The sequence below is a fragment of the Conger conger genome, chromosome 8 (genome assembly GCF_963514075.1).
Source record: "Conger conger chromosome 8, fConCon1.1, whole genome shotgun sequence".
NCBI lineage: Eukaryota > Metazoa > Chordata > Actinopteri > Anguilliformes > Congridae > Conger > Conger conger.
In genome coordinates this window covers 12109821-12133956 of record NC_083767.1, presented here as the reverse complement: position 1 = coordinate 12133956, position 24136 = coordinate 12109821, and the positions used below count along the sequence as shown (strand labels likewise).

At 44.8% G+C, this 24136-nt stretch overlaps 1 protein-coding gene across 5 annotated transcripts in view; it reads left to right on the top strand.

Annotated features, from left to right (window-relative positions):
• Positions 1–24136, top strand: part of LOC133135604 (lymphoid enhancer-binding factor 1-like) — a 43605-nt gene that overhangs the window by 15826 nt on the left and 3643 nt on the right. Inside the window, exons 4-11 of one of the 5 annotated variants that reach the window (XM_061252746.1) lie at positions 8693–8825; positions 12168–12258; positions 12585–12668; positions 13664–13783; positions 14448–14610; positions 15291–15398; positions 17506–17545; positions 18422–18462. In XM_061252746.1, the coding sequence (XP_061108730.1) occupies positions 8693–8825; positions 12168–12258; positions 12585–12668; positions 13664–13783; positions 14448–14610; positions 15291–15398; positions 17506–17545; positions 18422–18456 (774 nt within the window). In that variant the 3' untranslated portion in view covers positions 18457–18462. Of the gene's footprint in view, positions 1–8692; positions 8826–12167; positions 12259–12584; positions 12669–13663; positions 13784–14447; positions 14611–15290; positions 15399–17496; positions 17546–18421; positions 18463–24136 lie in introns of all 5 variants that reach the window. The other 4 variants (XM_061252745.1, XM_061252744.1, XM_061252747.1 and 1 more) reach the window with 4 other exon arrangements.

Sequence of the window (24136 nt, the reverse complement as noted above, 5' to 3'; positions counted from 1 at the left end):
GAAGTCTGAGTGAGGGAGGGCTTTATTTGCTTCCCCCCTGAGAGAGAAGTGAAGGGGGGTTGAATCCGGTGTGTGTGTGTGTGTGTGTGTGTGTGTGTGTGTGTGTATTTGGGGTGGGGGTAGTTCTGGTCTGCTGACAGCTGAGTGTCACTTGTGTGGAATGTTTGACCTCTTTTGGGCCTTTGATCTGGCCAAAGCCTCCTGGGATAGTGGAGGCTCCACCCAGACTCAGGTAAAGGCTCTGCCAGGCATTAGGCAGTCTGCCAGACGCGGGGCTCTCTTCCACCTGGGTGCACTGCACAGACGTGTAGATTTCACTGGGGTTTTCCCCATTTACCACCATGCACACACACACACACACACACACACACTGGTCGTTTAATCACACACAGGAGTCTTACTGTGCACACAAACACACATGTAAATAAAGTCTTCCCTGCTCTGACAAACAAGCTCTCCCCTGAATCTCTCCTTTGATTTTTTTTATTGTTTGCATAGTTTGTGTGTTACTGTTATTAAAAGCCCTCGTGCTTTGATTTGTTTGCAGAGGGTGGGTTACTTTCATTAAGCCTTGTGTCAACCTGTGCTGAACTGGAGAGTGCCTTTCAGTGAAACTGGTGACACGCATGAACATGGAGGTTTGCGCATCGGAGGGCTCTAAATTCTAAATGTAGATTTTATTTAAAGCTGATATTTAGTTGAGACTACCTGTGAAATATATCTTCACCCTTTCAGTCCAAATAGTGCCATATGGCACTCAAGCGTAACTACACTAACATTCCAAGATTCTCGACCTCATGCCTTTTCAACCAATCAAAATGACTCGTATGCTTTTGCTTTGCGCTGTTATTAAAACCCAAATTCTCAACTCAATTTTCTCAACCAAAACCAAAACCCCTTGGGTGGAGCAACTTCATATTGGGCTTGGGACTGAAATGGTTAATAGCATTTCTTAACATTTCATAAGCTATAAGTGGTTTCATTGGCATACACATAGTTTTTTTTTTTTCTTTTTTTTTTTCATACCAAAGCTCTATTTTTAAGGATAAATATTGAAACTTCCAGAATTGCTGTCACATTCATTACCTGAGGCTGCTTAAAACTTCTGATTTAATTTGTAATGCTGATACATTTTAAATGTAATGAATAAGAAAATTAAAAGGATGTGAAAGACTCGGTTCATGTGAAGTTAAATTGTGATTGTGAAATGCTGTTCATTTGTCTTCAATGAGTGACATTCCCTAATGCATATTTCAATTAATCTTGTCTTGCAGATTAGCAGAAATGAATGAGTTCTGTCTGTTTGCACTTGCAGGCAGAGTCTGTTTGTGTTGGAAATTAACTGTGGGTGAGTGCATTAATGAGTGTTTGATACCCACATTAAAAACTGGAAAGACTGAGATGACCTCACGACAGATGTTCTGAGGTCATGAGGGGGGACATGGGAAATGTATTTTCCTGCTCTTATGTAAGCCCTTCAGTTAGTCCTTTTATGAAAACTTAAAACGTGAAGCTTCGATACCACGTTTTGTTTCACCATTAATCGTTCCCTTTTTAACATTGCTAACTACTTCTAGAGCAGATGTATCTCAAACAGGTTTGACTGATCCATCGTTTGATTTATCGTAAAACTGTCTCCATTTTTTTCCAAAACCATTAACTGCCATTTGCTATCCGGCAAGCAGGGTGATGGAAACATGTGTTTTTGATTTAAGAATGAAAATTGTAACAACTAATGGGGTCTAAGGGCTTCACCAATGGTACAGGAAATATTACTAATGCTCGTTGGCACGTCTGAAAAGGGAGGACTCTGTTTTTCAAACCATGAGCAATCACTTTCAGACCTGTAAAAGCTTTATTAGTTTCTCTTTGATATGCCCCAGCCTGAACCTATTATACACTTGGCGATGGGGGAGGGGTGGACGGGGATGTAAATTTCACCCCAGGGCAGGCTTTGCTGCATCCCACCCCCGCCCCCCCTCCCCCGCCCCCACTCTTCCAAAATTTCATGCCCATTCCCTCTCTGGTCTCATTACCCCCGGCACGTGGCAGTTGCTGCTGGCTGTGCTTTCTTCTCCATTAATTGGGTTTCGTTACATTTTCATGCCCGAAGGCCAAAAGGCCAGCCTTCCAGTGAAACGTACCATTTCCAATACTTAATTGAAGGATCTAAGTTCAAGCCGTACTTGGATTAAACGGTTATTTTTATTCTTCTGTATACGCTGCCAATATATCTCGTGAAATGTCTGCGATGGTTTTTATTGCAGCCTAAACCCCGCGCCTGTTTTGAGAAATGCTAACAGTGGTCCGGAAACGTTGACGCACATATTCACCTTTTGTGCTCTGAGGCGCATTCATCCTGTTCTGAGAGCACCTGGTGAGATGTCTCCAGCAAGCTTTGTGGCAGGGTGTGTCCGGACAGTACACCCCTTTTGTGCCTTTGTGTGTGCACTTCAACGTTTACCATTCGCCCTTTAATGAAGAATGCGGGCGTGGTCATAACTTCTCTCGGTACTTTGTAATCGTGATAACAATATTTCAAGTTGTTAGTCATGCACACATTTTTTTTGTGTCTGGTTGTCTGGATGTCCGGATTTTTGGTTGTCATCCGCACTTAGGTGTGCGTGTATATGTCAGTCAGCGCATGTGAAAATGTGAGAATCCTTTGTGTGCTACATGAGCAACGTGTCTAGGTATGGGGCCCAGAAAGGGTGTACAGTGTAACTTCCGTTGGGAGGAGGAAAAAAAACGAGGCTGAAATGCCACTGGGTGAAAGCTGCCTTCTGAAAGGTCACTGTCTGTTGTGTTTGTATTTTTGTTTTTCCACTGTGGTCGGGGAGTCTGATCGCAGCAGACGGGTAACGGCATAACGACAGAGCGCCTCGCTAAGCCCGCCCACTTCCGCCACCGCCTTCTGCTGGGGGTGTAGGCCTCACAGGAGCCGAGTCTGACCTGATAACCATCAACGGCCTGCGCGCTCTGTCTCTCTCCATCTCACACACTGCAGGGCCCATGCACTTATGGAAGCGTCTCCCTTCACTTGCTTCACAGTTTTTTTTTTTTAAAGTAACTTCTTTCTGCACTCTTGAAGAAAAAGGCCACCGCTTACTTACTCTTTTTTTTATTTGAGTTTCTAACCCAAACAACTAATGCTTGCCTAATGCTGGAGCCTACAAAGCAATAAAGTGTCTCTCACACATACCTGTCTAAATGTTCATTCATGTTCATTGACAGTATAGCTGTAGACAAATGATCACAATTGTCCTTGTAATTTTATGTGTCCCAACACAATTATTTGATTGTTTGATTGTACAATTCAAGTATAAGAGAATAGTGACAGGCACCTGGACTGTGTATGATTTTTCACAGGTTACACACAGTCCATCGGTTGGAGTTGTTTACCAACATCCAGAGTGGTACCTGCTGTAGCTTTCTGTCTCCCGATCAGTCTGCAGAGCACTTCACATGCTTTAACACTCTCTCGATAGCAGCCACGGGCCAGAGGAGTCCTCATTGCATATAAATGATCAAAGTAATTATTATTAAAATCCTTCTTTCCATTTCCGTCTCTGCAAAGTATGGTAATTGACCGGAGCATAATAGTGTAGTAATGGGGGTAAAAGTTGGAGCAACGGGAGGGCGTCCATGGGAAGGGTTGCCTGGGATTGCGGTGTCTTTCACGTGCTCCTGTTCACTTCTGTAGCATGTCTGTAATTAGGTGCCGGAGACACAATCCCAGTTCTGGGGAGCTTAGCGAGGGTGATTCACTGTCTTCGGAGTCCTCGCTGACTCCTACTTGCCACGCCCACTCCGAGCCACACTGTTCCCATGCCAAGGACGGAAAACATCGGCCCCGTATTCCTAAAAATAACGAGGCGCGGACAGTGAGCAATGTGAGCGCGGGTCGGTGGTGGGGAGTGTAGCCCCCGGGTCGTCCCGAGGCTCGGCGGTGGTCTTGCGGACGGTTCCTCAAACGCTCGGCGGAACAGTCCGGGCCTGTGCGCCGCCCTGGGCTCAAACGGCGCTTTGTCTGCGAGGTGGGGTTTCCAGCCGGCAGTTCGCCAGCTCCAGTTCCGCACAATGAATTTCTTTTAAAAGCACATCTGAGCCCTGCAAAAAAAAAAAAAGGCTCAGCCAAGCCCACTTAGAAAATATGAAACGGAACGGTTCTTTTCATTCTGTGCCACTGCCTCTCTGGAAATATGAATAGAAGAACCTAAGCCTATTATTTTGTCCCCGACAATAAAGGAGACCTCCAGTTTGGCTGCCCAGCCGGCGAAGGGGGTGGACCGTGTTTACATGGCTCTACCTAGAGATGCGATCGTTTCTAGCTGCCGTTGGGCCTCCTGACATCCTACCAAAGCATGTTTTTAATGCGGTGTTTCTCTGACACCGACATACACAGGGGCTACACTTGAGGCAGAAGCCCTGTGTAGATACTTCTCCAGGCTTTCTCATTATCTTGAGTGAAGCTTTCCAGTAGGTTTACAAACTAGTTGCAGTTTCTTCTTCAGCGGCACTGGCTTCTCATTTATGATTGTAAGCTTTGTTTTGTTAGCGCAGCATCGCAAACCAACAGAAGCGATTGTGAAACGGGTTTGTGAAAACCTCAAACAATGGCTGTCCGATTATCATACATCTAGATCTAGGTTGGGGGAGGAGTGTAGTTCCAGAGAGCTACAGAAAGTAAATATGTAGTTGAGACATTACTTCCTCTGGTTTTTTGCAGCGGGGTGTGTGTGTGGGGGCATTCTTGGTGAGCCATCGGAGGCCTGCCGGGCGGCTGGCCACCCTGACACTCAGACTGGCCCAGGCATGCTGCCCACAGCTAGCCATCCCCTGGTGATGCCAGTATAGCCTGGGTCAGCTCTGCGACTGGTGGGCTACCACACCAGTCCATCTGGTTCACATCAGACTGGGGATGACCGTGGGGGGGGTGGTGGTGCTCGGAACATTCTAGCCCCAGGCCTTCCTGTGATGACGGACTGGGGGTTAGATGGGCAACCTCTTCCCAGAAGCAGTGGACTGGCTGGGGAAGGGGTGTGTAATTTCTGCAGAGACCAGTAATTATACTGTAAAATGGTAAATGGCTTTTGTTTTACAGCTTAGGGTGCCATAAATATACAAACTGCCGGTGTTAAATGCCTCATTACTGGAGTTGTCTGAATCAAAATGAAGGATAAAGTAAATACGGAACAGAGATACTAAATATTTTAAACAACTATATAAATGGAGTGTTTCATATTGGGCAGCATGTAGCCTAGTGGTTATGGTGCATGACTGGGACCTGGACGGTTGGTAGTTCAAGCCCCAGTGTAGCCATTACAAGATCCGTGCAGCTGTTGGGCCCTTGAGCAAGGCCCTTTACCTCACATTGCTCCAGGACGGTTTGTCCTCTCCTTGGTGTAATCAAATGTAAGTCACTTTGGATAAACGCGTCAGATAAATAACAAATTATTATTAGTTTCAACCAAGCATAAGTTTCGTCTGTTATTAAGGCCAGAGTTTTCTAACAACATGTCTAATAAAATGGTAATTTGAAAAAGTTGTGTTTATTGAAAATTTTATGTTGCCATTCACCATTCATAATTCTGATTTGAAAAGAAAATTCAGAGAACACAAGTGTTTTGTGTGTTATTGATAATGGCAAGAGAAAGCAAAGTACCCTACAGTAGCCTGTGATTCTGTGGTAATGGGGAAAAAACGAGGATACAATTTGTGATGCGTAACTCATTTGTGTCCTGCTTGCAATGACCCTGACATATTGATCTGAAAGGTCTGCTTCCTCCTCCTGTGCCAGTAAAATCCGCTAATGGGTGGGGGCGGGGTGACTGAGGAGCATATTTGCGACCGTTCTTTTATAAACCCTATATTGGTCACAGAAGACCGCAGGTTAGCTGGTTGATTTTCCACAAGCGTAGCACAATGCAGGGGGTTTATTAAGAAGTTGAGAGAAATGCGGTTTGACAGCTGCGACTCCAGAGCACAAAAGAGGTTCCCTTCAAGATGGCGACACACAGGCAGGCTCTGAGGGGCCACTAGCAGGCTGTTTCTGCTTTCCTGTTGGGGCAGGAATAGAGGGGCAACAATGCCCGTGCCTGTTGCTTGTCTGAAAAGTGGGATGGTGTGTTTTTATTTGCGTGCGTGTGTGTGTGTGTGTGTGTGTGTGTGTGTGTGTGTGTGTGTGTGTGTGTGTGTGTGTGTGTGTGTGTGTGTGTGTGTGTGTGTGTGTGTGTGTGTGTGTGTGTGTGTGTGTGTGTCTTGAGTTGGGTTTTAGGATACCGTTTTATTTGAGCTTGGCAAGACGGCCGGTATGACGCTTAGGATCATTTGCATGTGCGGCGTTGGAAGCAGAAGCCTCTCTCCGTCTCTCTCGAGCTCCCTTTTCTTTTCCCAGTCAAAGACAAGACTGGAGCTTAAATTAAAATCCCCAAGGTTCTTATCTCCTTCCCACAGGAAAGCAAATCTGAATTGAAAAGCGTAAAATTGAAAGAAGAGCGAGGATGGTATCGTTTAGCCAACTGAAGTCAGGGCTGCGCTGTGCAAGTTTGGCTGCGAGCGTAGGTCAGACTTTAGGAGGAGGGACTGGCTGCTGATACATTTTCTTAAGGTAGGATAAGACAAATTACACCTGTTTCAATTTTTAATTTAGCATAGATTAGATGTCCCTCCATCTGACCTGGTTCACAAGAGGGTTTGGTTTCTTTTCTCTCCACAGTAAGCGTCATACGTTTGCAGGGGTGACAGAAGCCTACAGTTTATTTATTTTATTTACAGTTTTCTGGTAATTCTGTGATGGTCACTTTAATCGTTCCTCAAAGGAATACTCATTTTGTTTTGGTTGAGGTTTTTGGATGGTGGACTGAGCTTTATCTGTACTTAGTCACGAGCATTCCTCATTATGCTGTTATGAAACCTCGATTTCACCCATAAATATTAGCATGAAAGTCTCATCCACGTTGTAATCAGTTGTGAAAGCATTGCCGTTGAGGCAATGCTGAGATTACAGACAGATAAGAGCAGGTAAATATATGGAGAGTTGCAACTTAATTTGAATATATTTTCAATTGGAACCAGCCTTTCGCACCTTCTCAATTAAGCAGCCTGTCAGTGTGTTTATGCACTTCTACAACATTTCAGACAAGTTTGGCTGAAGTCAGTCTCCTGTCGACACTAGTTGCTTTAGTTTTTTTGTATATACTCCCTTGCAGTGATTCTAAATGACAGTGTCTGCTTTGTTGAGCTTGTTTAAAACTTTGCTCTTAATTGTGCAGCTCTCCTTTGATCCGCTGCTGTCTGAGTCAGCAGCGTTTCTCTTTCTGTGGAGTCGTAGCCCATCACAGGGAGCAGTGAAAGAAAATCTGTCTGCTCAGTGAATTGAACTGGTTTAATGATCTCTGAGTAATCGCGCAGACAAGGTGAGTCAGAGCGGTGTGAATCTCTCTGCTTAGGGCCCTCAGGCAGCCAACAAATCTCTCAGCACTCTGTGTGGAGGTAGCGGAGATCGATGACATTCGCATGCCTCTCTGTCTCTCTCTGCCTCTTTCTGCCTCTCTCTGCCTCTTTCTGCCTGTCTCTGCCTCTCTGACCCTCTCTGTCTCTGTCTCTTTTCTCTCTCTCTTGCTCTTTCACACTCTCTCGCTCTAACTTGCCATCGAAGGCAGTAATGAAGTGATGAATTAATACCATAATACAAGCTTCTTGTTCTCAACCCCTATCTTATTTTCTGTCCTCATCTACCTATATAATTCTGTCCTTTTTGCTCACTGTCTCTGTATCTCTATCTCCATTTTGAATGTAAAGGCCATCTTCTTGTGTGAGATACATACCTTTCCTCTTTGACCTGTTAGTTAAAGTTGCGGTATGACTGTGCCTCAGAAACCTCACATTTCCTGCTGCCTAGAACTTTGTGTGGGGGAAACCACTTTTCTCAAGAGCAATGCCAATGATCCTTTCACAGTTCTATTTTAAATGAACCTCTACATTTGTAAATTGAACGCAAAATACAAACATTGGATTTTTAATGTATACCACCTTAATCCACAGAGTCATCGTGCCTGCTTTCTATGTACATCCTAGTTTATATTTTGCTCTTTGTGGATAAGCAGTTAAATCCAAAACCGCTACGATGCTACAGAAGCCATTAACATTTCTAACAGGATTTGGTTTGTTATTTAAGAGTCACGTGCTCGGGAATCAGCTAGGAGGTGTGAGAGTCTGCTGTTACCCCTGCTTAGTTTCACAGGAGATGATGGTTGCATAAACCCAGCTTGCAGTGCTGAATGTTGACTGCAGCATTCAGCAGCTAATTGGCGACTCTGACCACAGAACTAAGGCCCCCTTAGGGTTTCCCACTTCTCAAATAAACTGATTTTATTTCTCTTTCTCAAACGGCACCAGTGGCAATGGGAGGATTATTCCGGATCATGACTAAACAAGATCTTGCGGTCCAAGGATATTTATTTATAGGCTCCTTGTACCACCACACAGAACTGCCTTAGTGTACCAGGTTCATCTCGCCACCAAAAAAAATGACCACATTAAATGATTTTCTAAAATGCATATCTGGAAGTACACATTCCCCAGACCAAAAAAGGGCAGGTGTTGACTGTGTCAGTTGTGAAATGAGCTGTATTGATTGTGGTTGAAGATTTCAGGGTTTGACACTTGCCTTTCCTCCTCTGTCTTTCAGTCCAACAAGGTGCCCGTGGTGCAGCCCTCCCACGCCGTGCACCCCCTCACCCCCCTGATCACGTACAGCGATGAACACTTCGCCCCTGGGCCCCACTCTGGACACCACACCCAGGATCTCAACTCCAAGCAAGGTACCCCACACGGACGCCTGCATTTTACACCAGAGCGGGCGTATGAGGGTTGCCGCCCTGGGTGTGTTGAAGGGTCCCTGAGCAAGACACCTAACCTCCAATTTCTCTCGACTACCTGGTTGGTGCCTTGCATGGCAGCCAGTTGCCGTTGGTGTGAGTGTGTGAGTGTGTGAGTGTGTGAGTGTGTGAGTGTGTGAGTGTGTGAGTGTGTGAGTGTGTGAGTGTGTGAGTGTGTGAGTGTGTGAGTGTGTGAGTGTGTGAGTGGCATCAATTATGAAGTGCTTTGGATCAGAATGAACATCAATGTAATTTTATACTGCATCAATATATTTTCTACTGCGTGCATAATGGAATAGGCTTGCGTTGGAGATGAAATGAAGATGGAAGTCTGGTTTGAGGGAGACATGCAGCTCCATACACTTCATATCATATCACTGATTGTGATAACCGTTGAATGTGGTCTTGTAGATGTTTTCATTTCTGGGTTGTTTACTCCCAGGAGAATAAAACGGACTATGTGGAAGTGGGTGGGTTCAAAGACGTGCATTTTAAGGTTTTAAAGTTTTTCCACGATACGGCTTGTCGCACCTCTTCAGGGAGCGAGCCTCACCTTCAAAGAACCGTGTCTGTGGTTATTTTCACAAAATCAAACTCACATCCCGGCCATCCAGGTACGCTTTGGCAGGTATCGGAGGAACCGGGAGCCATGGGTTTAAAAAAATTAAATAAATAAAATGCAATATTTGGCAGCGGTTAATACGCGTGATCAGAGACCCATGTGTATTTTTTCCTTCCGACAGACTTTGAGCAGCTTGCAGTCACTTAAAAACAGGGGAAGCCCGACAGGATGTGATTGTGCGCCAGTACGGTTCAGTTGGGATGTAAATAACCCCATAAGGCCCTGTGCCAAGCAGATAAAAATGTTCTTAGATATTACCCAGCAGCCTCTGGGCACTTTCAGGCACTGCTTGTTTCACTTAGTGTGCAGAGGCACAAGGCAGCTCTCTCCGATGGCCCAGACAACGTTTGATGGCTTATCCTGACACATTTGGGCCATTATGAAAGCAGACGCTTTGGGAGGGTTTACTTTGTCTCTGTACGTTCATGCGAGGCGATTTGTTGATAGGTAAGCGGAAGGATATGTGCAAGTCAAAGCTCATCTCTAATGGTTTCCCCAGTATTTTATTTTATTTTTGTAAGTTGACAAATAGGATATTAGGATATTCTACACTGAACATTCTAATGCTGATGCAACAATCACTACTGGTAATTGTTATTTCAATGGGTTAAAACCAGCTTGAATTGTCTTGCCGCTTGGTTTATCTGGTACCCACAAAGTGTCTGTTTTATGTCTATTGTAATTGAGCTCATATCAAATATTTTTGGAATCCATATTTATATTAATGTGAATAACATATTGTGTGTCTGCAGTTAATGCATCTTCTTGAGAAACCATCAGCATATTGTACGGTTTCCTCAAGCTTTCTTCTCAAGAAAAGCCCACAGCTTGCTAAGACTTCCTGTTTTTAAGAGATGTGACCACAGAGCCTTCCTGTTTAAGACAGGTGACCGAGGTTGGCCCAGAAGTATGCCAATTAACGTCACAACTCACCATGTACATCTATGCAATGAACAGTAATGGCTAAACAAGACCTCTTCCTCAAACAATCTTCCTACACATGAGAAATAATGAATCAAATTCATGCTACCATTTTATAGATGAGGAGTAAATCCAGAAGGGTTATATTAATTCACAGTGGAACTGAAAAACAATAGGGAACTGTTCAGGTCCCAAAGCACTGCGATGTTGATTGAAATGTTGGGATGGGTTGATTTTGATGCAGGCCTAGTTGTTCTCCTTTAATACATTTCGGCGGAGAAGCGTGTTTTTCCCCTGAGAAGTGGGCTCTGTGTTGCAGCTGTGAACGGCTGCTTTAAGTGACATTCCAGATGTCCTTTCTCCACACACGTACTTGAAGGTTGGTGATGGAAGTCCATGGGCGTCGTAATTAAGGACCTACTCTCGGGAGTTGAGTGACACTGCGACGTCGAGGAGCTTTCCCTCCTCTCAGTCCCTCGGAGAGCGCCGTGAAGCCAAGCCGGGGATTAGTGGGTAGGGGTTAACTCCGCACAGAGGAATCACGGCCTGCTACAGTGGCTTTTCAGATAAAAACCCTTGGTATGCCTCTCCTTAGGGGCAAGGTCTTTGAGTCAAGTCTGAAAGGGAGGAGGGGGGGGGCTGGAATCCATTTGGGATTATGATTTGGTGTTAATCTCGAGGCAGTTACTTTTTTGTGTAGCTGTACAGCTTTGTCGTGGGATGGTGGTGCTGAGGAGGAAGGGGGTGGTAGCAAGCTGACGGATCCATTCAATCGAGGCCTTCTTTCCCCATAAACGCTGCAACAAGCTGAGGGCTCTCGACCTTGAAGCCCAAAGGAATGGTCTTAATGAAGAGATTAACTGGAAAAAAAATACCCAGTGACAGTTATGGATCATCGCCTGGAAAGTGCGCATTACCGGACCAGGACACCACTCTTAATTAACCAGTGATCATCTTGCCAGCGATTTAAAAGATGTCTGTAGACTTTTGGGGGGAGGGTCCACTTAGAGATGTTATAAGAAGTCGTAATTCTCTGCTTCCAGCCATTTTACATGCAGGGTTTACCTCTCCTGCTTCTGTTTACTGCTGTCTATCCATTCTATACAAGTCTTACTATCCATTCATCATCGCTTACAGAAATGAATTTTAAGTGATTCAAAGCCACTCATCAATGATGTGCCTTTAAGAATATTGATAATGCTAAGATATATGTACACCCAAACTAGTAGCATTGTTTGGAGCACTGGTTTGTAGGTGTGATTTCACTCTCATTTCAGTCATATGTTGCTAATTTTCAGATTGCGATAGATAGTTGTGAGTGTCTATCAGTAACCAGGCATAAACTAGTTGTGGCCACTGGCAGCCCATAAGCTCATTTTAACTGTGAAAAATAAGGAACATTCCTTAGCCTGTTCAGCAGGTGTTAAAAGAGCTTTGTGAGGACCGAACATATGTGAAGCACACATTGATATGTGAGGCTCCGTAATGAGAAAAGATCAAACTCAAACAAATTGTTGTTATATAATATAGTATAATATAATATAGCTGGATTATTCATCACACTGGGACTTTGAGCAGACACTGAAATGGCAAATGGAAAATGGGAAAGGTGATGCTTAATGTTTTCTCCATAACTCTAAGATGGGGATGTTCACATATCTTTTGATAACGGTTAAAATCGAAGCAATTCATCAGGGGTTTAACATTTGTGTGTATGTGTGTCTGTGTGTGTCTTCACCCAGGCATGCAGAGGCATCATCCCGGTCCTGATATAGCCAATTTCTACCCCCTCTCTCCTGGAGGAGTTGGACAAGTTACCCCACCGTTGGGATGGTAAGTTTTTTTCATTCTTAAATTAATCCATGGCTTATTAGGCAGGCATACGTGTAGTGAAAGCATCCAGCCAGTTTTCTTAGGTCTCTCGTTGCCCCCAATCAAAGGCTGTGATGGTATTTGCTGTTTTCCGTTTTCCGAGAGAGCCGCTGAATTTGTATATTACACTCCAGTGTTTGAGTGCTTTTTGAAATGGTGTTGGTGCAAGCGACCATTTTGTGCTGCCAACATGGATGCCGTGTTGAATCACCAGATCCATTGAGGGGGTTGGGGGGTGTGGAAGGCTGGTGTTCACCCGTGCCTGTTGTTTTTCTCTGGGCGCCCAGGCAGGGTCAGCCTATGTACCCATCCTCAGGTGGATTTAGGGACCCCTTCTCTTCCTCTTACCCAGGCGACAGCCACATCCCCAGGTAAGGTGGGCCTGGTCTAGCGGGCTAAAGGGAACTAGCTTCCCTCCTCCAGCCCCCCCCCCCCCCCCCTTTCTGCCCTGGCTCCTACCACCACCTGTGCTTCACTGTTGGGGAACTGTAGCTAAGCCTGGGCCATATGTATACGCAGCAGGGCGGGATGAGGGCTTTGGGTGCTTACATGTGGCAACCTGTACCGTACTCTGGATTTTTATGTCCGCTTTGAATCGGTAATTAATGCACATCTCTGCAAAAGTCTTAGACATATGACAGGATAATAGGTTGGAAATGAGATGCAAGTGATTACATTTTTTGTACTCCTTTAACTAAGGTTTCATTTAGAATAGCTGTTTATGTTTGAAGAAGAGTGAGTGAGCGATAAGAAAGAACGAGAGATATGGCTTTCTGTCATCTGAATGGCTGTATTTTAGGTGACTGTGGATTATATTAGCACTCTATGAAGGCCTCCCCAAGAGGTCTTAAATGGATTATGTCTCAGTTTTAGGTGGCCTTGTGTACATTCCCCTGTTTTAGAGTTGTTCAGAAACCCTATCCCAGGATAGCATACTCCAGTAATGGATTTCCTTATTCTGGAGTGAAGTAATTGTTCAAGTTTATTTCTGTAAAATCCCCCAAATAAGTAGCATTTTGGAAACCATTTACCATATGTAGACATAGAGTAGATGTAGACATGTAAAGAGTTTCTGTGTCAGCACCCAGGATTTTACATGTGCTTCAATTTGCCAAATGTGTGATGTTTGGGTGATGTCAGATATGCTGTGTAGCTGCGGTACTTCCTGTCCGACCTGCCGCCTGTGTGGTGTTTCTGTAGTGGAAGAAAGGCCTCCTCTTCTTGCTTCTCATTGCTGTGTTCTTCTGCAGTCGTCTCTGAGCTGGGCCTTTCTGCACCCTGCGATACTCTTCCAGCTGTTTTCATGAGGACATGGGGATTGGGGCCACCAGCAGACCCAGCTTTATGATGTTTTTCACCCTTCCAGGTTTTCGCCCCATATGGTGCCGGGACCCCCCGGACCCCACGCCACAGGAATCCCCCATCCCGCCATAGTCAACCCCCACGTCAAACACGAGCCCCACCACGACAGTGACCTCATGCACATGTAAGATGGCTGTCCCATTCAGTTCATTGGCTGGCTTTCTGAGGCCTCAATGAAGCTTCATAAGAAAAGTTACAGCAATCTGTTATATTCTCTGATGAATTAGATTAATGGGAAACATATAGGACTGCTATGTTGCTCATCCTTTCAAGGCACTGTTCTATTGCATGGATCCCCCCCCCCCTGCATATTTTATATATGTACGTATATGCTATTTAAGTTTTGATATTTGTCTACACAAGCCATGAACTTGTACATTTTATATTTTTAATTCTGTTGACAGAGCCAAAAATGCAGAACTAATAATAGCTGATTACTTAAATTCTCCCGAGGCTCACATTTCACCAGTAGATGCATCTTTCCAGAGATCACTTCACTGCGCGGTATACTGTGTAAATTGGTTAATATAACTGTTTTTAAAAACTTCAGCCTGACACATTTAATGGTGAACTGTATTTGGCGCCAACCTTTTCCAATGTAAAAATCACAATGAATTGTAATTTGTAGCTCTCATACAGTGCTGTGATAGGTTGGAGAGTTACCCAGGTCTTCGTTCTCACTTGGCACGACGCCAGTGATACCGAGTGGATTGGCCCCGTCCAGCCCCGTTGTTCTGCCTCAGCCCTTTAGCGTATCTCCCATGTTCTTCCCCGTCACTGCTGCGTAGGAAACCTCACCACGAACAAAGGAAAGAGCAGGAGCCCAAAAGACCTCACATCAAGAAGCCCCTGAACGCGTTCATGCTGTACATGAAGGAGATGCGGGCCAACGTGGTGGCTGAGTGTACGCTAAAGGAGAGCGCCGCCATCAACCAGATCCTGGGCCGGAGGGTGAGTGACCGCGTGCCAGTCTCATTATGGCTGCGTTCATCTAAAGCAGGCCTGCCCAGCCCTGTCCCTGGACATCTACGGTATGTAGGTTTTCCCTCCAACCTAAAGACATGGCACACTTCATTCAGCAGCTACAGCGGAGAGCTCGTTGACCTGCAAATTAGGATCAGGTGTGCCCAGCTAGGGTTGAAATGAAAACCTACAGGATGGTATATCTCGGGCAGCCCTGAAACCGTGACTGCATTCTTAGGTTCATTTTGCGTAGCACTATTCAAAGAGTACTGTCACATATAACGCCTGTCGCTTACTATATTGTGTTTGCTAAACTAGGAAGATATATGGAGGCATAGGTTTTCTGGTCATATAAGAGAAACTATAGGCTCTACCACTGATGGCACAATTTGCATTGGGTGTCAGTGTTAGCAAGTGGTTCTGTGATGGATTAGAAAACCATACAGATGCTACATGACAATCTACCCTGCCCTAATCACTGGCAGTGGAACCAATGTTTTGTTTTGAAAAATACTTTTTGCTTTGAAAGTTAATCTTTTCGTCTTTTTTGTGCAAATCATTTGGAAATTTAAAAAGGGTTTTGCCTATGCGCTATCAGGCTTCTCTTTGGAGGGAACTACAAACTGCTGGGATCTGACTGCTATCTTTATCTCTCTTGTGTGAAACAGTGGCATGCGCTATCTCGTGAGGAGCAGGCTAAGTATTATGAATTAGCCCGCAAGGAACGACAGCTCCACATGCAGCTATACCCCGGCTGGTCTGCCAGAGACAATTATGTAAGTACCAACAGTACAGCCCGGCAGCAGATAGGTGTGCACTGTGTAACTGTGAAGTAGTTCCTGAAATACCCCCTCCCCCTTGAGCCATTCCTGTGGAGGCCTCCCTTATGAGCCCTCTTTCCTGTTGGGCCCCTCCACTAAGACTCCTCACTCTGAGTAGTGCTTCGATGGCCCCCTCCCTGCAAGACCTATTCCCTGATAGTCCTCTTAATTTCATGACTCCGATAAATCATGAAATTTAATGTAAATTATAGCACTTAAATAAAAATGAAACTCCTCCATTTTGCCTGTCGTTACTGAAACACATTTGGCTTAGGATGTGCATTTGGCTCTGAATTTAGGTCTCCAGAGAAAGTGTGTCGTTTGTGATGCGTGTGTGTTTGGATGGATGATTGACATGTGGTGTGTATGTGTAGTGTGTGTGTGTTTGGATGAATGAGTGGCTGACATTGTTAAAGGTGTGGTGTATATGTATAGTGTGAGTGTGGATGAATGAGTGGCTGACATTGTTGGTGGGTGAGCGAGTGACATTGTTAAAAGTGTGGTGTATATGTATTGTGAGTGTGTGAGTGTTTGGATGAATGAGTGGCTGACATTGTTAAAAGTGTGGCTCCAGCACTCATATTCACTGCACTGCTGAAGATTGTGGGCTGCTATGTTTTGTCTTCCTCACCTCGGACACCTCAGACCTTCCTTTCCTTCTGAATTTCATCTGTGGCAATATGATCTGTTTCAGAGATTAGGGTTATGTTTGAGAGAGGTTATGGTTATGTTTGAGAGATTAGCGCTACATTAGAAAGGTTATGGTTATGTCAGCGACCTTAGGGTTATGGTGGATATGTTATATTTAACACCCAGGACATCCCTATTCTCAGACTTGCGTAGTTTTGAGGTAATCTACCTTTTTAAGGCAGTGGCAATCAAATGTAATATGCAACACATGGAGCTATGAAACTGGCAGTGTATACCGTTATTATTACCTGTTTTCATATTCCATTTATTCAAATGTGAAAATCACAGTGTCAGCCACAGGCTATGTACTGTAACTTCAAAGCAGAGTTTTGAGATTATTTAAATGTGGAAGGTGAGTAGAAAGCATTAATGGCTTTGACTGTGTTTGCTGTGACTGGTACTCATAATAACATAACAAGAATAAACTTGATAAGTGCTTTTCCTGCATTATGCTCAGAGCGCTTTCCACACTAGTGCTGTACACCATGAATCTTTGACGTTGTCCCTGGACTAATGGTCCCTCTCTGGAGCAGGCTGCTACAGTAGCAAAGATTAACGTGTGAATAAGTGGATTATCAGACTTTACAGCACGACGCCAAAGCACACTTCACATTTAACTCAAATGTCTTTGTGCTGCCCTACCTTTGCCAATGCCAGTTCCACAGAGATCACAGCAAGCTAAGTACATGATTAAATCAGACCTCTCGCTGGAAGCACGAATAAAAGGTTGACATCGCCAATCCCTAGTCAGATTTGGAAACGTCTTCCTCGTGCCCAGTTCATCCTCATTTTGAACCCGAAAGAGCCCTTGGAGAATATGGAATTTGATTCCTAAAATTTCATTGTATTTTCAAATAATATACTCCAATATATGAAATCGAAATATATATGCCAAAATACACATTATTTCTGTTGTGTTGATATTGATGATATACGTTATATCAGTTTAGTGCAGAGTCTTCCATTCTGTGCAGGAGGGAAGAGGGTATTAGCTTACGCGGCATTAGCAGTGGACCTGAGCAGGGTTTGTGGACAGACAGAGAGGCAGCAGGGCCTGAGCAGGGCTTGTGGACAGACAGAGAGGCAGCAGGGCCTGAGCAGGGCTTGTGGACAGACAGAGAGGCAGCAGGGCCTGAGCAGGGCTTGTGGACAGACAGAGAGGCAGCAGGGCCTGAGCAGGGCTTGTGGACAGACAGAGAGGCAGCAGGGCCTGAGCAGGGTTTGTGGACAGACAGAGTGGCAGCAGGGCCTGAGGTGTCCTGTGGGGGCTGAGGAAACACAGCGAGTGATGGGAGGATGGTGGTGGTGCAGTGAATATGAGTGCTGGAGCCACACTTTAAGCGTTCACCTGGATATTTTCTAGGGAAAGAAGAAGAAGCGGAAGAGGGAGAAGATCCAGGAACCTGCTCCAGGTAACCAACACCTCTGACATCACCGCCCTCAACATACAAAAATAAATGATCCTGCACATCTGACATAATCAGTCCCTCTGCCTCTGATTGGCTACATGATTCCATGGTTTCTCCACCCACTTTGGGTTTCCATGACGACACTGCAAATGGAAGTTAAGTTAATCTGACTGTCTGCTCTGGATATTTTCAGCACTGCAGATATTTGTGTTGTATTGCCACGGGAAGAAAAACAAACTCTTATTTTGACATGACTTGACAGTTGGACAGAAGTACAGATTTTTTAAAATTCAAACGTATTAGCATATTGATTGTTAGCCGCTTAGCATGCATAACCCTTTAAGATTTAAGGTTTAAGATAAAATAAATATGTGAATAGGCCGTCCTTAACTGAACTTTCTCATGCAATATAACAATCACCTCTGGTAATTAAGAGCAGTGGAGTTCAAGAACACAGACTTCAAAAAGAAGTAAATAAATAAAAATTCTAAAAAAAAAAACTATTCTTCAAAGGGTCCAGACCTTCACTGGCGCATTGGAAGTACCATTTGCTTCCCTGGATTAGCATTGAGAGGGTTCCTTTAAAAGGAAATATTAAGGTCACCAATTGGCCCCCAGTGTCCTCTCCCTGTTAGCTTTGATGGTGTAGACCCATGGTGTCTGTCGTGCAGGTACTGTGCTCAGTCATAGTGGCTCTGAGCACTCGCAGGGCACAGCAGTCCCTGCCATCTTTGTTCCTCCAGTTCCTCTCTGTCCTTCACTTCATGACTAGGATTAGTCTCTGCAGAGGTCAGAGGTTACTGGGCAGTGGGCTCTATGCTCGGCTCTCTTAAGCCCTCAGTCTGTGTATCAAAAAATAAAAGCTGATATCTTCTACAGGTACAGGCCAGAGAATGAAAACTGCATACATCTGACCAATGGTAAGAACTTCTATCTGCTCATCCACTTAGTTATGACTGATTCAAAGGATTACATCAACCTGAAAATACTGAAAAATATGCTTGCAGGCTAATCCAAAAATTCATCATTTTTATTTTTCTAAACACTTTCGTTTTTTCAGTTGTATTTTTGATGAACTGGGCACCTAAATTCCGATGCTTTGCTGAATGGTATGCTGAATTGGTATATGGAAAACACTATAATGCTGTTGATTTATGAGCTATTTTTTATAATTATTCCTCATTTCTGCTGTATATACCACCACATTTGTTCATACCACCTTTCAACAGGATGGGTCACTTTCTTTTTTAAAGTTTTCTTCATTTTGAGTTTGAGTTTGACTACAGTTATGGCCCAGACTGACATGAGTAACTCTGCCCATACTAAACAGTGGAATCCATGCTTAAATTAATTTAAAATGTGTCTGTGAGCCTGAACACATTTTCCTCTACCTCCTGCTGAGTCTGCTACAGTTCAGGTGAACCAGGGCCTAGTATCATACACTTTAAATCTTTTCTACTTCTCCAGCCTTGATTCTCTCCTGTCTCTAAGCAGATTTCTGCACAAGGTCACTACAGAAGAGGAGCGCCCATATGGCAGGCACATGTGTTATATGCTGTACCATGGCCCTTGTGTTTTATTGCCAGGGTTTGTGTTCTTAGCTGTGTTTTTGCATATGAAGCCCTGTGCCAAAAGAATGTCAGCTAAGCTCTGAAAGCCCTCCTGGCAGCAACGCAAAAAACAAATCACTGTTTGAAAATGGTTTTCAAACAGAAATAGGTAGGGGAAGTAGATTTACTATGAGCATATTAACTAGGGAGGTTCCCCCTCTGACGAACAGTCAACATTCGGATGTCCTACAGTCGTCTTATCTCAAATTATCAGCATTTGGTATATATTTTCTAACAAATGCTAATCATTTGGTCATGTGATTATAGATTAGTAATGTTCTGAATTGTTGTGGGAGATGGGGTGTGTAGGAGCTAGTCTAAGATGATGTGATGCTCAGCCCATGCAATCATAAGCACAATGAACTGAACTTATCCAATAATTAGCGGTTCCCAGTCGAGTTTGGACTGCCACGCGCGCTGATTCATTTTGACAACCTTAAACTAATATGCATAATACTGAGAATACTGGAGCAATTTAAAAGCACTCAATTTATGCATATCCCATGAGCTGGATTGAGGTTAGCTTCGCTTACACCCCAGAAAACATTTCTAAATGAACTTATTTGTTGATTTTCTTTATCCTCGATATTGCATTTCTGACTGCAACATGGTTTTTTAAAAGTGAGAGCACATTCTCCTGTTTTTGGTACATTTGGACGTGTGTTCTGGGCACCATTGATGAACTGACACCAGACATTCATGACCTTAAGCGACAGTGGAACATGTCTTCTTGCAAAGCTCACTGCACTTTGTTTTGCGCTGTTATAAGCCAATACTGGGTGTTTTGCCATGCTTTTTCAATATAACGGCAAACTGAATCAATGACTACATTTCCCAAGCATAGCACTGGAGTCAAAACACAGTCCCAAATGATGACGACAACAGTGCTTTTCTTATACAATGAGAATGATGTTGAAGACCTACTTTTCATTGTTGTGTATTGATTTCTTTGTGATGCGCAGCACCCAGCTGCTTGTTGTGGTTTTTACACTCTTGACAAACTCTGCCATCGGTGACCTTGTTTTGGGGAAAGGCAGATGCCACAGTGGGCGGTACAGCGGAGGGTTTTTTCACGTGCGTCAGCACCTCAGCAGGACGATGTTCGTAGTTCTTTGTTCGTACGATCCAGTTGACTGTAAAATACTGCCTTCCTCCCCGCTACCTGTGATCCCAGCACAGGCCTGGCTCGTCGTGTTTGTGTGTGTGTGAGGTTCCTCCTTTGCCAAAAAAAAGTCTCTTTGAAATTTTGAAGTGAAGGTTTATTTAGTTTCCTTGCTTCCTTTCTGACCCAACCCCCCACGACTTCCTCGCTGTCTGTCCCAGATTATTTTGTCTGAAGAAACCTTTTGATTTTTAAGACCAAGATGGTTATCTCCACAGCACGTGCACATGCCCTCAAGGTTGCAGACATTTTGTGACTGCCTTTTTTAAGCCAGTGCAAGTGGACATACTAAAGGTAGTTTTTATTGGTAAATAATGCGTAAATTGGTCCAGGACAGGAGTTTCAGTCAGTTTTAAAACTGAGTGGATTGTGTTGGACATCCAGGTGTTGGTTGGTGGAGTCCTGTGGTTTGGAGTCATCTGGGGTGGCCCATATTTCTCTTGGTTCTGTTTCAAAAGGTGTGCATTGCTGCTAGCCAGTCTGTCTTTGTTCCTCTAAGGCTCTTTTCCTTTTGTTTTGTGCCTCTACAGCCAAGCAAGTGCATCCTTTGAAGACCCTACTTAGATGTATTAGACTTTATGTATTCCTGTTGTACTGACAAATTCTATTCAGAGAACACATCACTAGCAGTGGTATAATGGTGGAAAAATGCCTGTGTCTTGAGAGAAAGAAATTGCTGTTCACGCAAGAACTCTGGCATTGCCTTTAACTGAACTGGGCTGTCTGTGATGTGCGTGTGTAGAATTCAGCTGTCAGACTTTGATACGGGGAGAGGGAAACAAATCCCTCCTTGTGTGGGAGAATTCCTGCCCTCCCCCCAAAAAAGCACTGAACCACACCACTCTCAGACTGCAGTTAAGTTGGGTCTGCAGTCCGCTGGGCCTTTTCAGTTTGAAACTTTACCTTCAGGACTAGTGATAGGCAGTGACTATAGGCAGCCTGCTGTACAGGGTGTTGGCTAACTGATGCTCTTTTATGTCAGTGCTACAATGGAGATATGCCACTGGTAAAAAAAATAAAAAATAAAATAAAAAACCCACACATACAAACACACACACACTTCATGTTTCACTAGCAAAAATCATTATACATCACCAAAACATAGCCTGCATAACAATGAAACATAAGGCAATGATTTTCTACCCATTTAATGCAATGAACTATCTGCCATTCTTTTGCATCTTCAGGAAAAAAATGTTTTGACAATACAGGTGTGTTCGGTAGGGTTTTGGTAAAGATTTACCAATTTATTATATATTCTTGTCTCTGGAATCTCTGTGTTTTGTATACAGTTGAGTTTAATGATCCATGGTGTGGCTTCATCTTAAACTGCACCTCCAATCTTATTATTTTAAGAACTGTTTTAAGCTAGGGTTACTTTTTAAATTGTCACAGGCCATGGCTATTTTAGTGGGAACTAGTAAATATTCACAGTAAATATTGCATATTAAATAATATAATAGTTTTTACTTTGCTTGAATTCATCCCTTTAAGCTGGGGAAATGGTGCATCTAAGTTTAAATGTAATTTAATTCTCTGTGTAGTTTGCCCAAAACTCTGCCATCCAGTGGTGGCAGGTGTGACGTATAGTGAGCGTAAGGTGAAGCAGTGAAGCAGACAGTGCGTACATTAAATGTAAAGCACAGGAGCGTTTCACTGATGTCCTGAGATCCTCCTGGTGTATCCACACAGGGGCAGGGCTCCATCATCACCCACTCCGAGGTGAGAGGAGTCCAGGTGGGAACGGGGGTGTGGGGGAAGGGAAGGAGTGAAAGGTGTGGGAGGTCTCTTCCAGAAGTCTCCTGTGCGGTCTGGCCCCCCTCCCCCCCCCCCACGCCCGCGAGTGGCAGCCCGTCTGAAGCCTGGCCGCAGCAGAGGGGGCGGTCACTCGCCGCTCTGTTCGATTGGCCACTCGGGCCTGTCACTCAGGCTATGGAGGGGCAGGGGGGCGCTGGGCCAGGCGTCAGCTCCTCCCCCCAAACCCCCGAGCCGCCCCCCACCTCCACCCCCTCACCCCCATCCCCCCCCCAGTGACGCCTCACAGCTCAGATGTGGGCGATCCCCCGGTCTCCAGCACATGCTTGCGGTTTGGGGAACAGAGCCTGATGTGACTTGCTCAAAGCCGCCCCCCCCCCCGATCGTACGCCACCATGTTTAGGCTCTGTAGCCTCCGGCCTGGGTACATTTTCTCTCTCTCTTCTTCTTCTGGCTCGTTTCTGTCGTTTCTGGTTTCTGAATTTCACTGCTTCCCCCCCTGGCCGCTTTTAGCATATGACAGTTTCTTTGTCTCCAGAGAGCTCATGGAACTACGTTTATGGTAGACCTCTGCTATTTTTGCAAGTGGGAATGGACCATTATCTTATATCTTTGTTCTGAAACCTCTCACTTACACCATTTATCCTTTGTATAGCATAAATACGTGTGTGATTAATCAGCAACGGATGATTCTGGAAGCTTGCTGCTGTATGACCTTGTGTTGGCAGGACATTGCTCTCATGCAGCATGATTTGGCTGTGATGGAGGAGTTCGGCAAAGTGCCGTTCAGTTGCATTGCCTGTCACAAAAACACTGAAGATGGGGGCCAGATCTACAGGTTTAGGAAGCACACGTGTCTTCATGTTTTAATCGGGACTCGAAAACAGTCCTTTATGCTTTCAGACTCCTAGAGGTACTGAGAATCAAGGTATTTATATGTGCAGTTTTAAACTCTGCCTTATTATTCTCTAAATACCAATGACATTCATAACTGTAGTGAATCAAGCTAGCTAGTGCTCATCTTCCAGTGCCGCTCTATGTGGCAATTGGAACACGTCCACAAAGGCACTAAATAATTCTGTCCTGTGTGTGGGGGGGGGGGGAGGAAACGTGTTGAGAGACGTTGAATCCACAGATGTTTACAGGAGTTAATCCCCTGCTTTTTATCTATATGAGGAGGGACACATCATGCAGACATTTTCGCTGGAGAAGCAGGGTGTGTTCTGGATATGCTTAGGATTCGGTTTGTCAGGATAGAAGTGCAGGCCTAGCAGTCTCGCTAAACTGTAAGGCTGATGTGCCATCAGAATAATTATCCAGCAACCACAGCGTCTTCCTGGTTCTGCTGTTCGATCATCCTTTGTGTGTCCTTGGCTTAATGTTTGCCAGAACCTGTTTTTGTGTGAGAACATTGCTTTAATGTTATCTCAGTGACAATATCAGAGCTTCTCACCATACAAAAATAACCAATTGCTCTGATATTGCTCTGGTGGCAAGTGGCCATTCAACATTGCCAAATAAATATTTAGCTGTAGACACAAACTTTCTTAGTGATCTCTTGCAATAGACCTACAGCTCACTTGTGAATCACTACATTCTATGCTAAGGTTTTATCATTTTGGAATGAAAATTTGGTGCAATTTTGTACAGTTTAAAGTCAGTTCAGTTCATTTTTATCTTTGTTTATTGTTTGCCAACCTGTAGCAAAATGGACCCATTGAAAGCATTGTTTGCCATTGAAAAAGAGGGGCAGAGTGTGGAGTCGGAGAGTGAGGAAAAGGGGCGGGGTGGGGTCGCAGTCGAGGGCGTGGGGGCAGGTTGGGAGCCAGACTGGGGGGGGGGCATGGGGCAGATTGGGAGCCAAACGGGGGCGGGGATTGGGGGGCAGGTTGGGAGCCGCACGGGGGGGCAGGGGGGCAGGTGGGAAGGGGCTCCGCTGGCGGCTCTTTGATTCGGGGCCGCGGGGTGAAGGCTGCGATGGAGAGTGGCGCGGCCGTGCCAGTTATCTTAACCTCCCGCACTTCAAAGGGCCCCCGCCGCCCACGCCGGGCGAGGCCTGCCCTTGGA